Source organism: Pogona vitticeps, chromosome 1 (assembly GCF_051106095.1).
Source record: "Pogona vitticeps strain Pit_001003342236 chromosome 1, PviZW2.1, whole genome shotgun sequence".
In the NCBI taxonomy this organism is placed as follows: domain Eukaryota; kingdom Metazoa; phylum Chordata; class Lepidosauria; order Squamata; family Agamidae; genus Pogona; species Pogona vitticeps.
Window position 1 is genome coordinate 324,896,550 of NC_135783.1, and position 21,611 is coordinate 324,918,160.

At 44.4% G+C, this 21,611-nt stretch overlaps 1 protein-coding gene across 2 annotated transcripts in view; it reads right to left on the minus strand.

Annotated features, from left to right (window-relative positions):
• STON2 (stonin 2) overlaps window positions 1-21,611 on the minus strand; it is an 88,880-nt gene that overhangs the window by 41,204 nt on the left and 26,065 nt on the right. Inside the window, exon 1 of one of the 2 annotated variants that reach the window (XM_020777780.3) lies at window positions 1,055-1,870. The exons of the other annotated variant lie outside the window; for it this stretch is intronic. Coding sequence (XP_020633439.3) covers window positions 1,055-1,187 — 133 coding nt within the window. The 5' untranslated portion in view covers window positions 1,188-1,870. Of the gene's footprint in view, window positions 1-1,054; window positions 1,871-21,611 lie in introns of those variants that run through there. 2 annotated transcript variants of the gene reach the window in all.

Here is a 21,611-nt window from a genome sequence, read left to right on the forward strand (position 1 = left end):
GGGTGGGGATCATGATTGTTGAGGATGTTAAACAAAAGCTACTGCTAATCAATTCTAAATGGGCCATAAGCTTATCCATTGGCAGGCCCCTATCTACCTTTTGTCAATCTGCCCTTTGATCCAGCAGAAAGATGTTTTCACAAGTTATAACAAGCACATTTTTCAGTCTGTAACATGCCATGAGGAATAAGGTGTTGCAGAAGCTGGAATCAATCCCTCTGTAAATAAAAATGAAAATTGTACATCATGGGCAATCTTTTACATTTGAATCACAGATGTGGAGAACAGTAAGCAAAAGCTTGTGAAAATAACATTCCTTTAAAAAAAATTAAATATAAAAATGTGAACTATTTTAAAAGAAAAATGGTGGGGAGTGGGGGAGGACTCCAAAGTTCTGAGGCATATCTGAAGGCTAATAAAGTTTTATTTAGCAAATGCTTTTCTGCCCTAGGCTGCAAAACACCCCGGCGTGTGCTTTGTTTTTGTTTACTTCAGCAAAGTTAAACCTCCTCCCAAGAAATCCAACAAGCCTCTCCAAGCTTCCCCTCCAGTTCCACGTGTGTACAAACGGCCTCTGTCTTTTCTCCATGAGGTGGGTAGAAAAGTCAAGACCACCCCTATGGTGAGTTCACACCACACGTCCCTGCCTTTAGGAGCCCCCTTTCACAAAATTCTGGATCAGAAAGGAATAGCTGTGTAAGGACATGTGTGTGTGTGTGTTTGTGTGCTTGCCCAAAGGACAACACTGCCTCATCGTCTTAGGCTAACCGGCTCCAATCCCCAGTTAAAAGCCAATGGCCATCGCTCCCATCTCAGAGCTCTCAGGTTACAAATCCAGTGAAGACATTCAGCACGACAGCTCCAAACACAGGGCCGGCAAAGTGCAACACACTTCTCAACACAGTCTTCTTCTTCTTCTTCCTCCCACCGCTCTGCCCCAACATCTGCTTCTGGTTTTGGCTTCCCAGTGCCCTCCTCCCTCTCCTGCTTTTTAAATAAATAAATAATAAAACCCACTGAAAGCAAGCCAGGTGACCTTGTGGTGCTAACTTACCCCAGGAGAAGGTGCTGCCGTGTGTCGCTCGGTTGAGCCAGTTCCTTTTAGAACGACTGCCAAGCCTGGGCTCCCTTTTGCGTCGCCAGGGTTTGCCGTGTGGGAGTGGTGTGGGGAGGTATGCATTATGCATGCTTGAGCAGGACCCATGGCTGTTTGCCTGCCTGTCAGTCAGTCTGCTCTGCTCTGCTCTGCTCTGCTGGGTCGGTGTGGGCAGGGCACAAGGTGGGGCGGGGGAGGGAACCGGACGGGCCGAAATATGCAGCAGGTTACTTTCAAATCAAACCAGTCCCAGCCAGAGAGACCGAGGGAGAGGGAGGGAGGCCAGAAAGAAATGGGCAGCATAATAAACATAACGATAAAAACCTCCAAATGCTCACAGAGGGATAACCTTTAATCTTTTTAAATCAATTACTGTACAAGGTGGGAGGAGAGGAAAAAAAGGAGACAGTTGTTAGTAGTTTTTAAAGACTGCTGAGAAGTTACTGTATATTTTCTGAAAAGGAAATCTCTGCTTTCATTTCCAGAGAGCTATGTTAGGTGAATGCAGCTCTAGAAATGAGTTAGAAGCTTATATCAAACAAACATGTTAGTATTTGAAATCCCACAACACTTCCCTTTTGTTTTTCTGGCTGTATTTTAATGTCAGACATAGCAGAGAGTGGTTAACTGACAGCAGAAAAATACACTCTGCATGGGCTCAGAGACTTCCTCATAGCACTGCCATGAACAACACAGAAAGTTAGATTTTCAGAACTATTTGAGTTTCTAGCATTTTGGAACCCTTTAAAAAATAGTCTTATCTACTTCCTGTTATGTGCCATTGAATTGGAACTGACTTATGAAATTAGAACAGTAGTTTTACTAGTTCCACACAAACACACATACCATTTCTATGACTGAATGAGGATTCATACCCAGGCCTCCTGAGTCCTAGTCTGTTTTCAGTCCACTCACTACACCACACTAAGCGGTTTTAAATGATATTTTAGGGAACTTTAAACACACATTTGTCTTCTAAATACATGAAACGAATATAAATCTAGTTCAGCTCATCAGCAAGAAATACGTCAGTGGGAGGTGACATTTTGATAATGATATTTGAAGAAGGATAACCATTACTTTCATGGAAAACAAGGCAGACAGGCTGCTAATCATTTGGAGTAACATTGTAAATCAGCTTTGTTTGGAATAATGCCATCAGAAGCAACCAGCCCTTTCCCCAGGAGAATGATTAAACTCAAGATTTAAAGTCTGTGCTATCTCTCTGCAACCAACAAAAAAAATCTGTTAAGGGAGATATTAGCTTATCCTCCCAAAGTCTCCATTTCAAACTTTCATACATCTTTTTTGAAGAAGAACCACCTGCTGACTCTCAAGCCCAGAGTTAGGAAAAGTTACATTTGGGGAGCTAAAATGAAACTAAGTTTCACCACTTTTTAATCTGTATCATGTTGTCTAGACTAGTCCTTCCCCAACCTTGAGTTCCCAGATATTCTTCGACTACATCTGCCAGAAATCCTGGCCAGTACAGCTAGTGGTGGAGGTTTCTGGGAGCTGTAGATCGTCCGGGGACCCAAGGTTGGGAACCACAGGTCTAGAGAACTGTTTTGTTTTAAGCAGTGTCTGACTGATCTCACCTTCTGCACAGAACTGGAGGAACACAGCTTTCCATCAATCCTACAGAGGAAAACTGAGCTTTTAGATTATAACTCCAGGTTATTCCATTTGGGAAAACTGCATAGATACGTCAACTGCATCCCCATCACACTAGCATCCCTTCTACTAAGAATAAATGCCATGCCACACAGATAGGGCTCAAGAGGATGTAGAAGCCATGGTTATGTATTTGCCAAAACAGAAGAAGGGACAATCGTGAATTGGCAATGATTTGTACTGTGAAACATTATCAGGACCAATATGTATATGTGTATGAGAAAAAGATTATGCAAGAGCACAGTACAAAGAAATTTAGGCATAACTATCAGGTAAATATATTTTCACTCACTTTGCACATGATCTTATTTAGCAGTCACTTCCACCTTTATCAAAAGTGAAATGCCCTGGCTGTTAGTAGGCTGGCACCATTTAGGGAAAACTGATTTTTCCCTCATGGTGAAAGGAGCACACTGGAATTCTCATTGGGGACCTAACCCTAAGCTCTACACTGCACCCTAATTGTCAATGCAATGGAATTCTCACTGGGATCATAACTGACACAATGCAATTTTTTATAAAAATCATGGAACAATTAACATGGGTGATATCAACATCTAGACAAAGCTTCCTAGTTCATATACAAAATCAGCACACAAGAGAGAGAAAAAGAGATAAAGGAACAACATACAGTTATAGTTTCATAAACCAGGATTTATGGTACCATGGAAACACTCATTCAAAGGGAGCCAACATGTAACCATAACAAAATAATGAGCAACAAATACTTGATTTGCAAACTCACTTTAGCTAGATATGCCAATGGTGGATGAGGTAGAAGGCAGCAAAAAAATCAACGAACCTGGTATATTCCACAGCACCACTTTGTGGCCACATGAGGATACAGCAATCTGGAATTTGGAATTTACCAGAAAAATCATCTAATTCAGGTCATGGTCAACTGTGCAAGGATGAAAATTTGGGGAAACAGTTGCCATGCTTCTTGCTGGCATTTCAAATCATATGAGCCATTTCAGATCATCTCACAGGTTCTGTATGCTAAGCACACAGATTATTCTAAACAAGCACATGGATCTACATAATTATGTATGCTAATGGCAGATGTCTTCATAACCTCTCGATATGCAATGATAACAGAGTGATTGTTATTGAGGCATTTTTACAAATCATCCAGCAACAGACAGCCTAAAAACACCTGTTCTTTTGTTTATTTGAATACAATTCATCTTCATTTAATTTTTTGTGTGCAGGAAATTGGAGAATGCACGTTGCATCACCAATATAACAATTAATAGAGACATATATTGCTGGCTGTATGCCTTAGTGAATCAAGTACCTGGCTGTGGAGCTGAAGGCTGAGAATTTGATTCCCCACTGTGTGTCCTAGGGAGAAAGCCAGCCTGTGTGGCCTTGGGCAAGCTGCATACTCCCAGGATACACCCAGAAGAAGGGATTGGTAAACTACATTTGAGTACTATCTGCTGAGAGAACCCTGAAAAGCGTCATCATAAGTCAGAATTGACCTGATGGCATGCAGTAATTAAATATTAATTATATACAACATGAATTAGAGTTTCCCCCCTACCCTTCTATAGGCTACTTGAGAAGGAAATCTAGGATGTATTAAAAAAGCAGCCAACAAAAGCATGTGTGTATGTGGGGGGGAAACACCTATTCATGCTATATGTATGTATCTCTCTGCATATCAGTCACTATATTGGCAATGTGCACATCTTTAATCTTTGGAGAAACAAAAATAAACAAGTAGCAGACGGGTATCTGAATATATATAATGTTATACAGTGAGGTCTCTACTTAAGAACGTCCCTACTTAAGAACACTCCAACTTAAGAACAGCTCCATTTGCTAAATTTTGCTTCTACTTGAGAACAGAAATCCAAGATAAGAACAGGAAAAAAAACCTTCCTGCTCTTTTTTTAACCTTAGGTCATCTTAGGTTAAAAAAATTCTCCCCCTAGTGGTAGAGTACGTATTAACCAGCTTTGCATTAGTTCCTATGGGAACTAATGCTTCAATGTACGAACGCACCTCTACATAACAAAAAAACAGCCAGAACGGATTAATTGGTTTTCAGTCCATTCCTATGGGAAATTTTGCTTCAACTTAAGAACGTTTCAACTTAAGAACACCATTCCAAAACCAATTACGTTCTTAAGTAGAGGTTCCACTGTAGTTTCTATGGACGGAAAAGAGCAGATACAGATTAAATGGTTTTCAATGCATTCCTATGGGAAATGCAGATTCAACATAAGAACTTTTCAACTTGAGGACCACCTTCCAATACGGATTAAGTTCTTAAGTAGAGACCCCACTGTACAGTGCTGAATCCATGTTAACAACAAAAACAATCAGCAAGTGCACCTAAAATTGAATACAGTAAAAGAGTCTCAAGCAATTTTCTGTAAAGGCAAGATAAAACAAATCTGAGCTTGAAACTTGAAGTGATTAATGCTAGGATGTAGGAACAACATGATTCACATTTGGATAAATTCTACCTTATAAAATTTTATGAGTATTTTGTCAGTCAGTGTTCCTTGGTCTACACTGTGAATAACATACATTTATTTTTATATATAACATACACTATATATAAAGTATGAAGGCAAGAGGAGAAGGGGACGACAGAGGATGAGATGGTTGGACAGTGTCACCGAAGCTACCGATATGAATTTGACCCAACTCCAGGAAACAGTGGAAGACAGGAGGGCCTGGCGTGCTCTGGTCAATGTGGTCACGAAGAGTCGGACACGACTTAATGACTAAACAACAACAATTTATTTATTTTTAGAGAAGGAAACTTACTATACACATCTAAATGTGCAACCAGTCTGTGGGGAACAGAAAGATTCAGAACAGGAGACAGGCAGAGTTACATGTTCTCCTGGTATTCCATGGATTAGGGTGAGAAGGTGAATATGCTACCCATAATCAGTCAAAAGAAGTCTGAGGTATCTGACAGCTAGACTCCCTCATTAAGAAGAGGAAAAGTGCTAAGGCTTTCCTCAATCCCCATATCTGTGGTGCTGCTCTACTAATTGCTCTGAGAGCCACCACAACCCAACAAAAGGTTTTCCCCAGCACAAGCATTACTGCTGATTCATCAAGGTCATTATCTGAAAGAAGGCTGGGGCCAAATAAATCTCCCATCACAGCAACACCAACCGTTTAATGAAGATGTGCTCAGTCACCCTTGTTAACAGAGATTACGAGGTGCTTTTTCAATCCAAACACAATGGAAGCTAATTTCAAAGCAACCGTCTTTCTCAACACTCTTTAGAATTCATAACTGTGTGCTACAGAGTTCACCGGTGGGTTAAGAGACAGATTCAAATAGGAAGGTTGGGGGAAGGGTGGGGGGAAGCCTTTGTCTTTTAAGAAATCTCACCTGCAATCTTGTTTGCTAGCTGCAGTCTTTGCTGGGGAAAGCTAGGGGACTACAATGGCATTTATCTGGGCAACAGGTTGCTAAAGAAATGCCCGTTTCAATGCCAAATGCAATGTTTCCTAAACTTCCAACAAAAAGAAGAGCAGGAAAGTAACCAAAGCATATGAAAGAGGAAGATACAGGTTTTTTTTTTAAAGGGAAGACAAGGCTCCACAACTGTAGTTGGCTCAGCCACTATCAGTTTCCCGGGAGGGCTCATCATACAATTCTTATCTCCTTCACACAATGCTAGAACTGGCTGTACCAACAGACAAGGTAAGGCGGCCACCTCAGGAAGTACATTTGGAGAGCAAGTGGCTAGTTATTTAATTTCCTTTATTATTTGCTTACTACTAAGACAGAGATACATTGTGGAATTCCCCCCCCCTTTCAGGTGCTGGAATAATTTACCGATAATTAAGACTTGGGTGGAGTGTGACTCAACATGCATGCATGCACATGCATACAAATAATTTGATGCATTACTTCGAGCAGCAAAATCCTCTTTGGGTCAGTCCTTCAGAGAATTCTTAATAATGTAACACAAAGAGTAAGTTTCAGTCCATCAATCACATCAAATGTTATTCACTGAATGTTGGAAGACTTGGAGAGAAGGAGATGTACTCTTCCCAGCACCCTTTGGAACTGAAGAGCCTTTGGAACAGAAGAGCCTCGTGGCGCAGTGGTTAAAACGCTGTACTGCAGCCAAAACTGTGCTCACGACCTGGGGTTCAAATCCCAGGTAGCCAGCTCAAGGTTGACTCAGCCTTCCATCCTTCCGAGGTCGGTAAAATGAGTACCCAGCTTGCTGGGGGGGCAATGTGTAGCCTGTATAATTAAAAATGTAAACCGCCCGGAGAGTGCTTGTAGCGCTATGGGGCGGTATATAAGTCCAATAAATAAATAAATAAATAAACTGCTATTTTCTGTTTAGAGAATGCAATAAATACATGAATCGCAATAGGGATCATGTTGGGAGAGGGCCCTTAATTTTGAAAATTACAACCACACCCACATGTGTCTCCTGATTTAATTTTTGAGGCTTATTATTTTTTCCAGATTTCAAAACTGTTTAATATAATGATTGAAGTAATGGCTGCAGCCTTACAAAGTAAGCAATAGTTCTTGGAAGTTATCTCCACCTGGTATACTGACTCTAGTAGGTTTGGCTGGGAGGGATATTTCTGGGCTAGGCTGACTGTCAATTAATCAATCAATCAATCAATCCAGGGATAACCAATTGTTCCCTCACTACTTCTGATTTCAAAGAGAGGCATGCCTCTCTGCTACAAGTGTCTTTTCCCCTCTCATTTTTAGTCTGAATACTTTTATTCTATTAGTGCAGCTATGTCTGAATGTAGCCTGCAGTGGTCTGCTGTAAGCAGTCAGCAATGAGTCTGTTGAGGGGGCATCTTCCCAGGAAAGGTCTGATCTGGGCATAGTGACACACACTTTGGTTACATCACAGCTGGATTACTGTAATGCATTCTACATGGAGCTGCCTATGGATAGTGTTCAGAAATTTCAGCAGGTCTAAAATGGGCAGTCAGATTACTAACTGGAGTGGTTACAGGGATCACATAATCCCTCTATTACAGCAGCTACACTGGCTGCAGACCTGTTTCTGGGCACAATTCAAAGTGCTGGTTCTAAACTATAAAGTCCTAAACAGCCTGGGTCCAAGCTATCTCAAGGACTATGTCTCCCTTTAAAGAGCCTGCTTGGGTGTTAAAATAATCAGGAGAGGCCTTTCTATCAGCCTAACCACTTTCATAAGTGTGTTTGGTAGGGACCCACAAGAGAGCCTTCTGTATTACTGCTCCCAGACTTTGGAACTCCCTCCCACAGGAGGCTAAGCGGCCCTCCTTCTTTGTTGTCCTTCTGCAAGCAGGCAAAGTTCTTTCTCTTTGGGCAAGCTTTTCTCTCAGTGACTGGCTGAGTGAGATTTTTAAATGGATTGTTGTAGCTTACTGTTTTGAATGCATTTTTGGTATTCCTATCTGAGAGGGTGTTTTTTTTAATGAAGCATTGTGGCTTGTTGCCTTGAATTTATTTTTGATATTGCTTTTGTTTACCAATTACCTTGGCAGGTGGTGAGCGTTCCAACGCTGAAGGCATTCAAGGGAAAATTGAACAACTATCTGTCAGATACACTTTGATTTGGATTCCTGCATTGAGCGGGTGGCTTGACTTGATAGCCTTATAGATCCCTTCTAACTCAATTATTCTATGATTCTATTACTTTTTCCTACACCCAGTCACCACTCCCTCGTACCACCTAGAGATAATATCCTAACATGCCCATACCCTCCACATATGAGCACTCAGCCACAATCACCCCAAAACATTCAAACCACAAGCAAAGGATTACAAATCCTCAAGAGGTAGGTTTCTGGGTGATAACTATTACTCCGGGGAGGCAAACTACTACTACACTGTTGTTGTCATGCTTCCATCACCTATGATGCGTTAAGCAGGAGAGGCAACAGGCAGACTGTCTTCCTGGAAAGGGAATATAAGCAAGAAAAGGAGACATGGTCAGGTACAGCCACATCACAAGTAGGGAGACATTAATCTGGCAACTAGCTAGTTTTTTGCATTCAGATTTTTTAAAAGTCCAAGCTCTCTCCAATCAGTTATTACAAAATTTGTGAATTTTGGCATATCCATTAAAAAAAAAGAAGAAGCCAAATACATACAAGATACTCTGTTTGACTTACATTAGCCAAATTCAATAGATATATCTATTCCTCACATTTCCTCTCCCACAATTGACTATAACAAGAGTTGTGAGTTGTTGTTCCTCTCCAGAACTAAATGTTGGTGCAGAAGCATTAAGAGTTTCAAAAAAAAACGACTGCAGTGCTTCAGGCATCGCCTTCAGAGTATCTGTTTGCAAAATGCACAAAAGGGCAATGCTGGGGGGGGGTTGAGGTGGAGGGACTAAGCAATAGATTTGGCAGAAGAAAATGTCAACCATTTCACTCACCAAAGAGACTAAGAGCTGAATAGGTTTACTGTACAAGGAATCCTGCATATCTCCAGGGATACCCCATAGTTCACATTGATATTGTGTTGCTTGAGGCAACAGAGCCTCTGCAAACAAATCAGCCCAGGAGGAGCAAGAAAAGAAAAGCATTCATGAAATCAAAGCCTCTAGAGCCCCTCCAAGCTCCTTTGTGCAAACCTTCCCAACCAGATCCTAATATTGCATAGCTGGAGCACACCCTGCGACAAAGGAGGCCTCGCAAAGCAAGCTGGGAAAAATCTAACTGCCCCAGTTTCAGAGCCAAGGCTCTGTACAGTATGGGAAAGGTCTGCTATGCAGAACTCTGAAATCACTGAGCTTGAAAAACACCTTGCATCCGCCCACCTCACTCTCGACACAGGGTCCTGAATGAGCAGGCAGGCAGCATTGACTTTCCCATTTAGTCTAAGCTCAAATGCTGAAAAAGGACAGGGAAGTGCACCGCTATTAACTGGAGATATATTAAGCTCTGCCTTTTTGGAAGCCCTGTGCGTTCTGTAGTATGAACATTCAGATTTTATATATCAAGGGCTTGGCCAAAGGGACATTTAAAATGGAGCTATCTGACACACACACACACACCCTTTGAATCTGCATGTTAAGCTAGGTACCGTATTTTTCGCACCATAAGACGCACTTTTCCTCCACAAAACAGGGGGGTTGAAAGTATGTGCATCTTATGGAGCGAAGAAAACAGATTATATTTTCCTGTTTTCTTCTCCTAAAAAATTGGTGCGTCTTATGAAGTGAAAAATATGGTATATATCATTTGCTTAAACACAGATATGGAAATGCAGTTTGCACACTACATTTTCCTGACCATGGCAGGGGAGGAAAAACAGAGAGTGTTCACCTTATCATAAATGTCAACATTTCTCAAATGTCACACAATCTTAGATAAACGTTGCTAATTTCAGCTCAATGAAGGTGCACATGCTTTTTGTGCAGGAATTTCAAGGTTCAGCACTGATGGCTCTAGGTAGGTCTAGGAAAGACCCACTGAAACCCTGAGAATCACTGACAGCTTGTGGAGAGTTACTCTAGATAATTCAGAGTGAGATGGACAATTGTTTGCCTCCATACAAAAAGATCATTCCATACCTATGACTCGATTGTTTCAACAATTGTTCAACTAAAGTGTAGGCATCCTTCAGTCTCGAGAGTCTATGGTAACGTGCTCTGAATAGAGGTCTTGGAACAGCGTCTAGTGTGGCTGAGAAGGCCAGATCGAGAGTGACAATCCTTTCCAGGCTGAAGACAAATACTGTACAATCTGTCCCCTGTCCAGCTCCATGATTTTGCTGGTTTTGGGACTGCCTCTTTGCCTTGGCCTGCTGGACAAGGGTCTCTTCAAAATGGGAGAGGCCATGATGCACCGCCTGCTTCCAGGCTGAACACTCAGATGTCAAGGTTTCCCATCTGTTGAAGTCCATTCCTAAGGCCTTCAGATCCCACTTGCAGATATCTTTGTATCACAACTGTGGTTTCCCTGGGGCGCTTTCCCTGTACTAGTTCTCCCTATAAGACATCTTTTGGAATCAGACAATCAGCCATTCTCACGACATGCCTGAGCCAACGTAGACGTCACTATTTCAGTAATGTATACATGCTAAAAAATCCAGCTCATTCTAGAACTGCTCTATTTGGAACTTTGTCCTGCCAGGTGATACCAAAAATGCGTTGGACGCAATGCATATAGAACGTGTTCAACTTCCTCTTCCCAAAGGGCCCAGGACTCGCTGCAGTACTCAGGTGTGTACTCAAGACACAGGCTCTATATACCTGGATCTTGGTATATGTCGGCAGCATCTTACTGAACCATACTCTCTTTATGAATCTAGAGAACATGGTAGCTGCTTTGCTAATGCATTTATCCAGCTCGACATCTAGAGACAGGGTGTCAGAGATCGTTGAGCCACAGTACATGAAATCATGAACAACCTCCAATTCTTGTGTAGAGATGGTAATAGAGCGAGGTGATTCCACGCCCTGGCCCATGACTTGTGTTTTCTTCAGGCTGATTGTTAGTCCAAAGTCTTGGCAGGCCTTGCTAAAACGATTCATGAGTTGTTGGAGCTCTTCAGCAGAATGGGCAACAACAGCTGCATCATCAGCAAAGAGGAACTCCCGCATGCATTTCAGCTGGACTTTGGTCCTTGCTCTCAATCTAGAGAGATTAAAGAGTTTTCCATCTGAAGTTGTTCAACTAGTTTTAAATATGTTCCTGTGCAGAAACAGGAAACAGGAACTCTTTAATGTCCTATCCTGTGGAAGCCGCAGGATAAGAGGAAGACATTTCTAATTATCAAAAACCACTGCCACCATTCTGACTTTAGAACTTTTAGGTAGATAAAGGTATCCTCTTCCCATCTCATGGTTCCTGGAGCTATGAGAGCCTTGGAACAGAAATACGAGGTCCTAAATTGGGTTCTGGTCAATGTACAGTGGTGCCCTGACTTACGAACACCCTGACCTACGAACAATTTGACTTATGAACAGCTCCGGCCGCAAAATTTTGCTTTGACTTGCGGCCAGAGCTTTGACTTACGAACGGAAAAGGGCAGGGAAAAGGAGTGGGAAATTCAAATACTGTATACTAACTGTTGGTGGCGAAGAGGCTGCTTCTTCATAGCTCTTTCGCCCCAACGGTTAGAGCAGGGGGTCAGGGAATTTTTTTTACTCCAGGGACCTGCAATGTTTTATTTTTAATTTTATTTATTTGTTTGTTTGTTTATTTGAAAGAGCAGCCCAGCTCTGCATCATGGATGGTGATTACGGAGCCTGGCCAATGCAAAGCCGGGCTGCTCTCTGCCCGATGCCGCTGGTGGGTCCCGTTCCCTCCAGGCCAGAGACTGAACGTTGCTGGATGGTGCTTCTCTTCGGGGCTCTTTGCCCGATGTCGCTCGCCAGCAGCGGTCAGTCCTTGGCCCAGCGGGAACGGGACCCAGCAGGAGTGGCAGCATCGAGCAAAGAGCCCCGAAGAGCAGCCTGGCTCTGCATTGGCTGGGCTCCGTGATCACCATCTGTGATCTGGCGGTGGAGGCCTCGTGGTGGCAGAACCTGAGAGGCCTCCCCCTTTGAATTTCCCGGCATCAACCTGCACGGCAAGGAGCGCCAATCCTCCTGGCTGTGGCAGTCGCAACAGCGATGGAAGCCCAGGAGGCTGAGAAGGCTTCAGACCGGTAAGGTGCTGCTTTTTTAAAAAGTTTTTTGTTTTGTTGGTAGGGGGGATTGAGAGTCAGTGTTGTTTTGTTTTTGGACTTTTTTTGTAGTCCCAGTGTGGGACTTGCTCTGTTTATTTTTATTTTGGTATTTGTTTTGAAATGCTGGAACGGATTAATCCCGTTCTCATGCATTTCAATGGGAAATGGTGCTTTGATTTACGAACATTTTGACTTATGAACGCCATTCCCATATGGATTAAGTTCATAAATCAAGGCACCACTGTAATTCATTACTCACTGAAAGCAAGTTTCAATCTCTGGCAATAACTGAATCCTACTTTGTATGCATACATCTGCCTGTGTTCTCAGAATCTGATGCTGCAATCTGAAAAAAAATGGTCCAAATCCTATGAGTTATGTCTGCTGGCATAACTTTATTGGAGTAAACCTTGCAAACTGTTGCAACTTAATAAGTCAACATAGCTGTTCCATGCTGTGTGCCAAGTCACACAGCTCAGTGTGCAACAGCAAACACCTATGGTCATTACTTGTGGCAATTTACCATATTTTTCAGTTTATAAGACAACCCAAAGTATAAGGAGACACCCCCCTTTTCTAACCCCAAATTAGAAAAAGCAGGGATCAAAGGGTTCCCTTTTTGCTAAGCCCTGTGCCTTGGCAAAAGGCAAGGAAAGCGGCTGTCAAAGTGGCTGCTGCTTTTCCTTGCCTTTTGAGAAGGCATGGAACTTAGCAAAAAGGAAGGGAGCAACACCTCCCCTTCCTTTTTGCTAAGCACCATACCTTTGCAAAAGGCAGTGGTAAAGAACAGCCTTCCGTGTATAAAATGACCCTCATTTTTCCCCTCAAATTATTTAAGGAAAATGTATTGTTTTATACATGGAAAATATGGTACTGCCCATATTTGCATCATTTGGGTTACACTGGTTGGACAGTGTCATCGAAGCTACCAGCATGAATTTGACACAACTCCGGGAGGCAGTGGAAGATAGGAGGGCCTGGCGTGCTCTGGTCCATGGGGTCACAAAGAGTCGGACGCGACTAAACAACGACAACGGTGTAAACATGCAGTAAGATTTTGGCCTTTATTTTTAAGAGCCCTCTGAAATCAACAGGTCTATGTTGCAAGTTTGTAAGTAAAAATTGCTTAAGATTCCACTTAAGTTCCCAAGGATTTTCTTTTTCTTTTGCTCTATGACCCATATTTCCATGATAGGATCAGCATCTTTCTACTCTTTCCAGTTTCCTCTCTGAAGACAGTCATGGGTTAAATTGCATGTTTTTATACCACTCATGCAAATCTATTAAATTATAGCTTTCCTCCGAACATCAGCTACAGGACATTTCAGGAAATTACAGTAGTAGCCTACTTTTTAATTTCCATCCCCATTTCTAAGCTTCTGTGATAACAATCAGCGAACTTCAAGGCTGGAGCCAGCGGTAGTCTGTGCAGGCGCCTATCTACTCTAAAGCAACCTAGAGCTCCAATTTCAGTCCAGTTGGTGATTCCAGCAAAAGAAGACACAATCCCACTATCTAAACACAATACTTTATTCTTCTCCTAGGTGTGTGAGCTGCTTCATGAAAAAGGAAGCAGAAATGCTATAAAGATGTCTTACGCTGAAGAAAAAAAATCTCCCTGAGCTAATCACAATACACTGAGTGATTCAGCTATAAATACAAGTTTCTTCATAGAGACCAAGTCAAAAGGTAACATCTAATAAATCAGTGAACTTGTTCATTATTGTAAAGAGAGCTTGAAATTAATGTAGCAAAATCAATGTTACTCTAATTCATTAGAGCTGGTTGGATAACTCAAGTGGTTTAGGTACCTGGCTGCAGAGCCAGAGGTTAGAAGTTCAATTCCCCACCGTGTCTCCTGCAAGCAGAGCCAAACTGTGTGGCCTTGGGCAAGCGGTACCCTCCCAGGACACCTCCAGAAAAAGGGAATGGTAAAATAACTTCTGAGTACCTTCTACCTGGAAAACCCTGAAAGGGGTTACCATTAGTCAGAATTGACTTGATGGCACATCATGACTGTTCTTAATTCATTAGAGTTCTAGCAACAGACATAGAATTTAGATCTATTGCTAAAAGGGCAAGCAATACTGTTTTATACTATTTCTTTTTATGTTAAGTTGCCATGACAGTTTTCAGGAATGCTAACTCGTATTTTGGCGTGTAAGGCCAGGTTTCCATGGCCATCTCTGACAGTGCAATAGCAAGCAGACATACCTTGCATTAAAGTATAAAGACGGGTTACTTACCTGTAACCATGGTTCTTCCAGTGGTCATTCTGTGAATTCACACAATAAGGGGTTAAGTCAGCGCCTGCGCTGGTCTTCTCGGAATATTCCAGAGCTCTGCAAAGAGAAACATTGTCAATACTATCTATACTGCGCATGCTCCGCCCGCCCAATCCTCAGTTCCATTTATCCGCCACAGGCCTATGCAATTTGATCTGCAGATATACAGTGACGGATAGTGGGGAGGATGGGCGGGTTTGTGTGAATTCACAGAATGACCACTGGAAGAACCATGGTTACAGGTAAGTAACCCGTCTTTCTTCTGCGTGGTCTTCTGTGAATGCACACAATAAGGGGTGATTAACAAGCTGGCTTACCGGTTGGTGGGTCGTCACTGCAGGGCAGATGCGAGGACAGCTCTCCCAAACCTTGTCTCCCTCTTGGCTCTCATGTCTAACCTATAGTGGGAGATGAAGGTGGAGGCATTTGACCAGGTAGCAGTTCTGCATATATCCGGAAGGTCAACTCCACGCAGAAGTGCCGTAGAGGAGGCCACTGCCTTGGTGGAGTGGGCACGCAGGCCTTCAGGAGGAGGTTTGTGTTGTAATTCATATGCCAACGATATTGCTGAAACAAGCCAACGGGAGATAGATGAGGAGGAGGCTGGTAAACCCTTCTTGTGCCCAAAGTAACATAAGAAAAGCTTAGGAGACAATCTGAACTCTTTAGTACGTGCAACATAAAAGGAGAGTGCCCTCCTGACATCCAAAGAATGGAGCATGCGCTCTGTTTCATTGGCGGGCTGTGAGAAGAAGGTGGGTAGAATCAGTGGTTGATTCAAATGAAACTCTGAAACAACTTTCGGGAGGAAAGACACATCGGTGTGAAGAATAACCTTGTCATTGAAGAATTGTAAAAAAGGTTGATCGGCCCTCAAGGCGGCTAGTTCACTAGCACGACGAGCAGAAGTAATTGCTACGAGAAATAACACCTTCAACGACAGCAACTTTAGAGAACATGTAGCGAGTGGTTCAAAGGGAGGACGCATGAGTGCATTTAAAACTAGATTCAAAGACCACTGGGGCATCAGTGGTTTGAGAGGTGGTCTAAGATGAATGAGTCCTTTGAGGAAAGCTTTGACTGTAGGGTGAGAGAAAAAGCGTGAAGAAGGGTTGAAAAGATACAATTGCAGCTAAATAAACCTTTAGGGTGGCAACAGACAATCTGAGGTCAAACAAGTAACGAAGGAACTGAAGTGTTGTAGAGGGGGAAGCTGGGACAGCCGATAAACCTTTGGATTCAGTGAATTTTATGAAACTCTTCCATTTATAGGCATATAAAGTAGAGGTAGATGCTTTCTTGGATTTATCTAGGATTTCTTTGATCTGCGGGATATCCTCCACGCTGTGTGGATGAGCGCAGGAAAGTTGGGAAGGCGCACTGAGTCCACTGCCATTTCCACTAATGTTGGGAACCAAGGCTGGCGAGGCCAGAAGGGGGTTACTAGTATGGCTTCTGCTGACTGATGGTGGAGCTGTACTAACGTTTTCTGTATTAACGGGAACGGTGGGAAGGCGTAAAGCAGGCCGTTCCTCCAAGATAGCATGAAGGCATCTCCCAGCGAGTTGCGGCCTAGGCCCGCCCTGGATGCATATTGTGGACACTTCGCATTCTGTTGTGTGGCAAAAAGATCTACAAGAGGTCTGCCCCAGCGCCGACATAGTTGATGGAACACATTCAGATTCAACTCCCATTCGTGCATCTGATTGAGGCGGCGACTGAGTTGGTCTGCCAGAAAATTGTCCTCCGTGGATAGGTGAACAGCTACTGGGAATATGTGGTTCTGGTAGCACCATTCCCAGAGAGTTACTGTAAGAAAAAGCAGGGATGGAGAATGTGTTCCCCCTTGTTTGTTTATATAGTACATGGCCGTGGTGTTGTCGGTGACTATTTGAACACCACGGCCACGTACTAGGGGAAAAAAGGCCCTGAGCGCCTTCAACACGGCTAGAATCTCGAGGTGGTTGATGTGAAAGGACCTCTCTTGACGAGACCACAGGGCATGTAAACGATGGCGTCCGCAGTGCGCTCCCCAGCCTGTGGGGCTCGCATCTGTAGTAACTTGGGCCGTAAGCCGCAGGGGCCGAAATGGGCGACCCACTTGCAGATGTGGCGGGAAGACCCACCATTGGAGTTGCTGAACTAACTCCGGTGACACTAGAAGTCTCTTGCCCTGGTGATCCTGGAGAGGACTGAAAAGGGATAACAGCCAGATTTGTAGGGATCTGAGCTTTAGTCGAGCATGAGCAACTGTGGGGGTCGTAGAGGACATGAGCCCTAGAAGATGTTGAGCATGTCTTGCTGAGACTGAGCGACCCAGGTGGAACTTTTGAATGGCATTGCGAATCTTTTTTATTCTTTGACGTGGAAGAAATATGCGTCCCTTGCACGCATCTATCCTGGCACCAATGTAGTGTACTATCTTGGATGGACAAAGATGTGATTTCTTGTAATTTATTGTAAGTCCCAGGCCCTTGAGGAGGCAAAGGATGAATCTGGTATCTTTGAGGGCCCTGTGTCTGGATGGAGAGACGACCAACCAGTCGTCGATGTATGGGAATACGTGAATGCCGTTGAGTCTGAGGTAAGCCGCCACAGGGGCCATGCATTTTGTGAATGTGCGAGGCGCTGTGGCGAGGCCAAATGGAAGAGCCAAATACTGGTAGATTGTGTCCTGGAAGATGAATCTGAGAAACTTTCGATGATCTGGATGGATGGTGATGTGAAAGTAAGCGTCCCTGAGATCTATGAGGACGAACCAATGTTTCTTTTTCAGGAGGTGTGTGATGGATTCCAACGTCACCATGAGAAACCGACGAGGATGCAGGTAAGTATTTAAGTCTCTTAAGTCGAGGATGGGTCTCATGCCGCCGTCCTTTTTGGTGACGGCAAAGTATCTTGAATAGAAACCGTTGGGCATGTCTGTTCCTGGCACAGCTTGAATGGCTCCCTTTGAAAGTAAAGTTTGAACCTCCTCCTCTAGAATAGGGTTTGACGTAGTATACTGCACCCTTCCTAAAGGAGGATATTCTAAAAACTCTAGGCGATAGCCAGACGAAACAATTCTTAGAACCCAGGAATCACTTGTGATAGTGGACCAGTTTTGAAAATATGGCTGGAGTCTTATGTCGGTGACGATGGATGAAGGGTATGCTATCCAGTCAAAGATATTGCTTGTGTTTCTTTGCAGGTGGCTTGTAGGTCTGACAACGCTGCGATGCCTGGTGAGCACGGTAAGTAGATGGAGTAGAAGAAGTTTGAGGTAGGGCAGAACGGGAGGTTTCTTTGAACTGCCTGAACTGTTGGGAGGGTTGGTTGTATTGGCTAGAGGACCGTTTCCATTGGTACCTGTTGAACTTAGGTTGTGGCTGAATATAATAGGACTTAGCAGTTTTCTTTGCTTTATGTAAGTCCTCAAGATGGTTATCCGTTTTCTCACTAAAGAGACCAGAAGAATCGAAGGGTAAATCCTCAACTTTAGCCTTCACGTCCTCAAGGATGTTTGCAGCACGTAACCAAGCATGTCTACGCAGGTTGACAGCAGTAACAAGGATTCTGGCTGCTGCTTCCACTGAATGTCTGGTTGCAATTCTTTGGTGCTTGGAAACGGTTTGCGCTTCCTCATAGGTGTTCAGAAAAGCTTGGCGTGCATCAGCGGGCAACATGTGCAAGGCTGGCAACGTTTTGATCCACAGCTGCTTTTGATATGCTCCTAGAGCAGTCTGATAACTAGCAACTCTGAGTATAAAAGCAATTAAGGAATAAAGTCTTCTACCGATTAACTCAAGCTTCTTCCCTTCCTTATTTGTGGGGATCACATGTGCCCTTCCTGATGGTTTAGTGCAGCTCGTCTCCACTATGAGGGAATTAGGGATAGGATGTTTTAAGAGGAATTTAGCTTCCTCCCCAACAATCTTATACATATTCTCAGTTCTCTTGGGTAAGGGCACCGATGTCGAAGGATGCTCCCAGAACTCCTGGATGATCTTCAGTAGGGCAGGTAGAAAGCAAAGGCTAGGAGGTGGTGAACGCTCTTTATTAATATCACCAAAAATGAGGTCCTCTTCTGGAGGTGCAGGTTCGTCAACGCGTAGCTTGAGTGTTTTTGCGAGCCTTGATAGCATTTGTGCATATGAGGAAAAATCCTCTGAGGGTGAGGAATCGTGAGGGTTGCCTGTGTCCGATTCTACTGTCTCCCCGACCGGTAACTCGTGTGGTGTAGGCGGAGGAGGTGGCTCTTCCTCCGATTCAGATTCTTGTGATGAGAAAGAAACATCATCATCAGATGACAGCTCATGGCCTCTCGGTCGATGTGGAGGTGGAGCTGGTGGTACGACTGTAGGAACAGGTTGCGGGGGAAGAGGAGGGGGAGGTGCAGTCGACGTCGACGGGACCGCAGGGAGTGGAGCAGTAGGTGGAACTGGTAGCGGAGTAGGTTGAGCGGTGTCTGCTACTCTTTTCTTATGTCGACGTCGATGTTTCCTAGGTGGGGTCGATGGCGAAGAAGAGGAAGAGGAGGAGAGGTAAATGTATTTGATCCTCCGACGTCGATGACGACGGTCGGGCGACGTCGACGGTGAAGGAGAATAAGAGCGGCGTCTGGATCGACGCTTGTGCTGACGACGACGAGAGTTGGAGGAGGAGGAGTCACTCGACGTCGATCTATGATGACGTCGGGAATGTTTGCGCCCGTCTCTGTTGTCTCTACGAGGTGAGGCAGAGCGATCCCTAGAGCAATGCTTTCTCTTCGCCTGCTTCTTCCTCGGTGGCGAGGGAGGGTGGGGAGGCAGAGGTGATATCGATGGAGTCGGTGAAGCCCGCCCAGAAGACACAGGGCTAACCGGGGCCGAACCCAAGCTTGTTGTTGCTCAAACAAGCTGACTTGGCGTCGGAGAGGGAGCGCCAAGGGGTATAGCCGGCTCAGGCTGACGAGGAGGAAGGGGGGTAGCCACCCCCGACGTCGAATCCTTGTCCTTCGACAAATCCTCCAATAATGGAGAGAGAAGGTCGACCGATCCCGGCAAAGCTTGGGATATAGCGTCCTTAGCCTTCACCGCTGCCTTCGTTTTTATCTGTTTTACAGGTTTTGCGGGAACCGCAGCTTTGGAAGCAGAAGATTTCTTTGAAGGCTTCTTAGATTTTGCAGGTATGTCTGACGGTTTGCTGGCTACCGCAAGGCTCGGGGCGCCCTCGGAATGGGAGGTCGAAGAGGTAGAGGGAAGCTCCATAGGTGAAGGCTGAGAGGCAGCCAGGGCTGAGTTCCAAAGGTGTAGTTTCAGTCTCTGTTGTCGAGCTTTTAAAGCGGCCTTGGTAAAGGCTTGGCAATGCTCGCAGTTCTGAGCTGAATGGGATTCCCCCAAGCAAAAAAGACAAGTGTCGTGCCCGTCCTGAAAAGGGATCTTACCCGAGCAAACGACACAGCGGCTGAAAGGGCCCGAGGGTGGAGGGGGCATAGGAAAAAGAGTGCTCGCAATGGCCGTTGGAAAGGGCGGGAAAAACCGGCGAGACTCAATAGCGGCAATAAAGGCGGCCGCTGAAGGTAACAAAGTCCGAAAGGCAAAAGAGAAGTCGTAAACGTGCAAGAGTAAAAAAAACCGAGCAATCCTGGCCGAAATAACGATACCAAAGGGGCAAAAGCAGAGGAGCTCTACCGAGAAGAACCATTCCACACGGCGGAGAAATGGAACTGAGGATTGGGCGGGCGGAGCATGCGCAGTATAGATAGTATTGACAATGTTTCTCTTTGCAGAGCTCTGGAATATTCCGAGAAGACCAGCGCAGGCGCTGACTTAACCCCTTATTGTGTGCATTCACAGAAGTCCACGCAGAAGAAGCTGATGTTTGGAGGAGTCATGGCCATAGGTGAGGCAGATTCTCCTGAGGCTTTGGACTCACCTTAGACTGCTCCCTTCTTCCATCTGATATGTTTCCAGAGGTGGGAACAGTAGTAAGAAAAAAACAATTTAGCTAATTGTTAATGAATTCAATTGTTAATGAACCTGTACTGCAGTGAGTCCTGGACCCTTTGTGCACGGCAGGAGAGGAAGCTGAACACCTTCCATATGCGTTGTGTCTGACGCATTTTTGGTATCACCTGGCAGGACAAAGTTACAAATAGAGTAGTCCTAGAACGAGCTGGAATTTTCAGCATGCATATATTACTGAAACAGCGACATCTACGTTGGCTTGGGCACGTCGTGAGAATGGCTGATGGTCAGATTCCAAAAGATCTCCTGTATGGAGAATTAGTGCAGGGAAATCACCCCAGACAGAGACCACAGCTGTGATACAAGGACATCTGCAAGCGGGATCTGAAGGCCTTAGGAAGGGACCTCAACAGATAAGAAACCTTGACATCAGAGCGTTCAGCCTGGAGGCAGGCGGTGCATCACGGCCTCTCCCAATTTGAAGAGACCCTTATCCAGCAGGCCGAGGCAAAGAGGCAGTCCCGGAAGCAGCAAAATCAGGGAGCTGGACAGGGGACAGATTGTATTTGTCTTCAGTGTGGAAGGAATTGTCACTCTTGAATTGGCCTTCTCAGCCACACTAGACGCTGTTCCAAGTCCTCGATACAGAGCACATTACCATAGACTCTCAAGACCGAAGGATGCCTAATGAACTCAGTCTCAGTAAGAACACATATGAGCTTTCTCTTTTATATTTTCCTTCTCTTTATACTTCCGACTCTCTCAGAAACCCTCCAGGTGCTTCAAAAACAGGGAAAACCAACTGGACCACCCCCCACTTTACATCAAAAAACTACACCACAGGATGCACTGCAACACCTTGTGTGCAATGTTACACCAGGAAGGACATGGACAAACACACACACACATTCTGAATGTCAGCGTGCATTGTTCCCACAGAAGGGGTTGCCAGGCTTAACAATGTCATCGACTTCTACTGAAAAATAACAAAG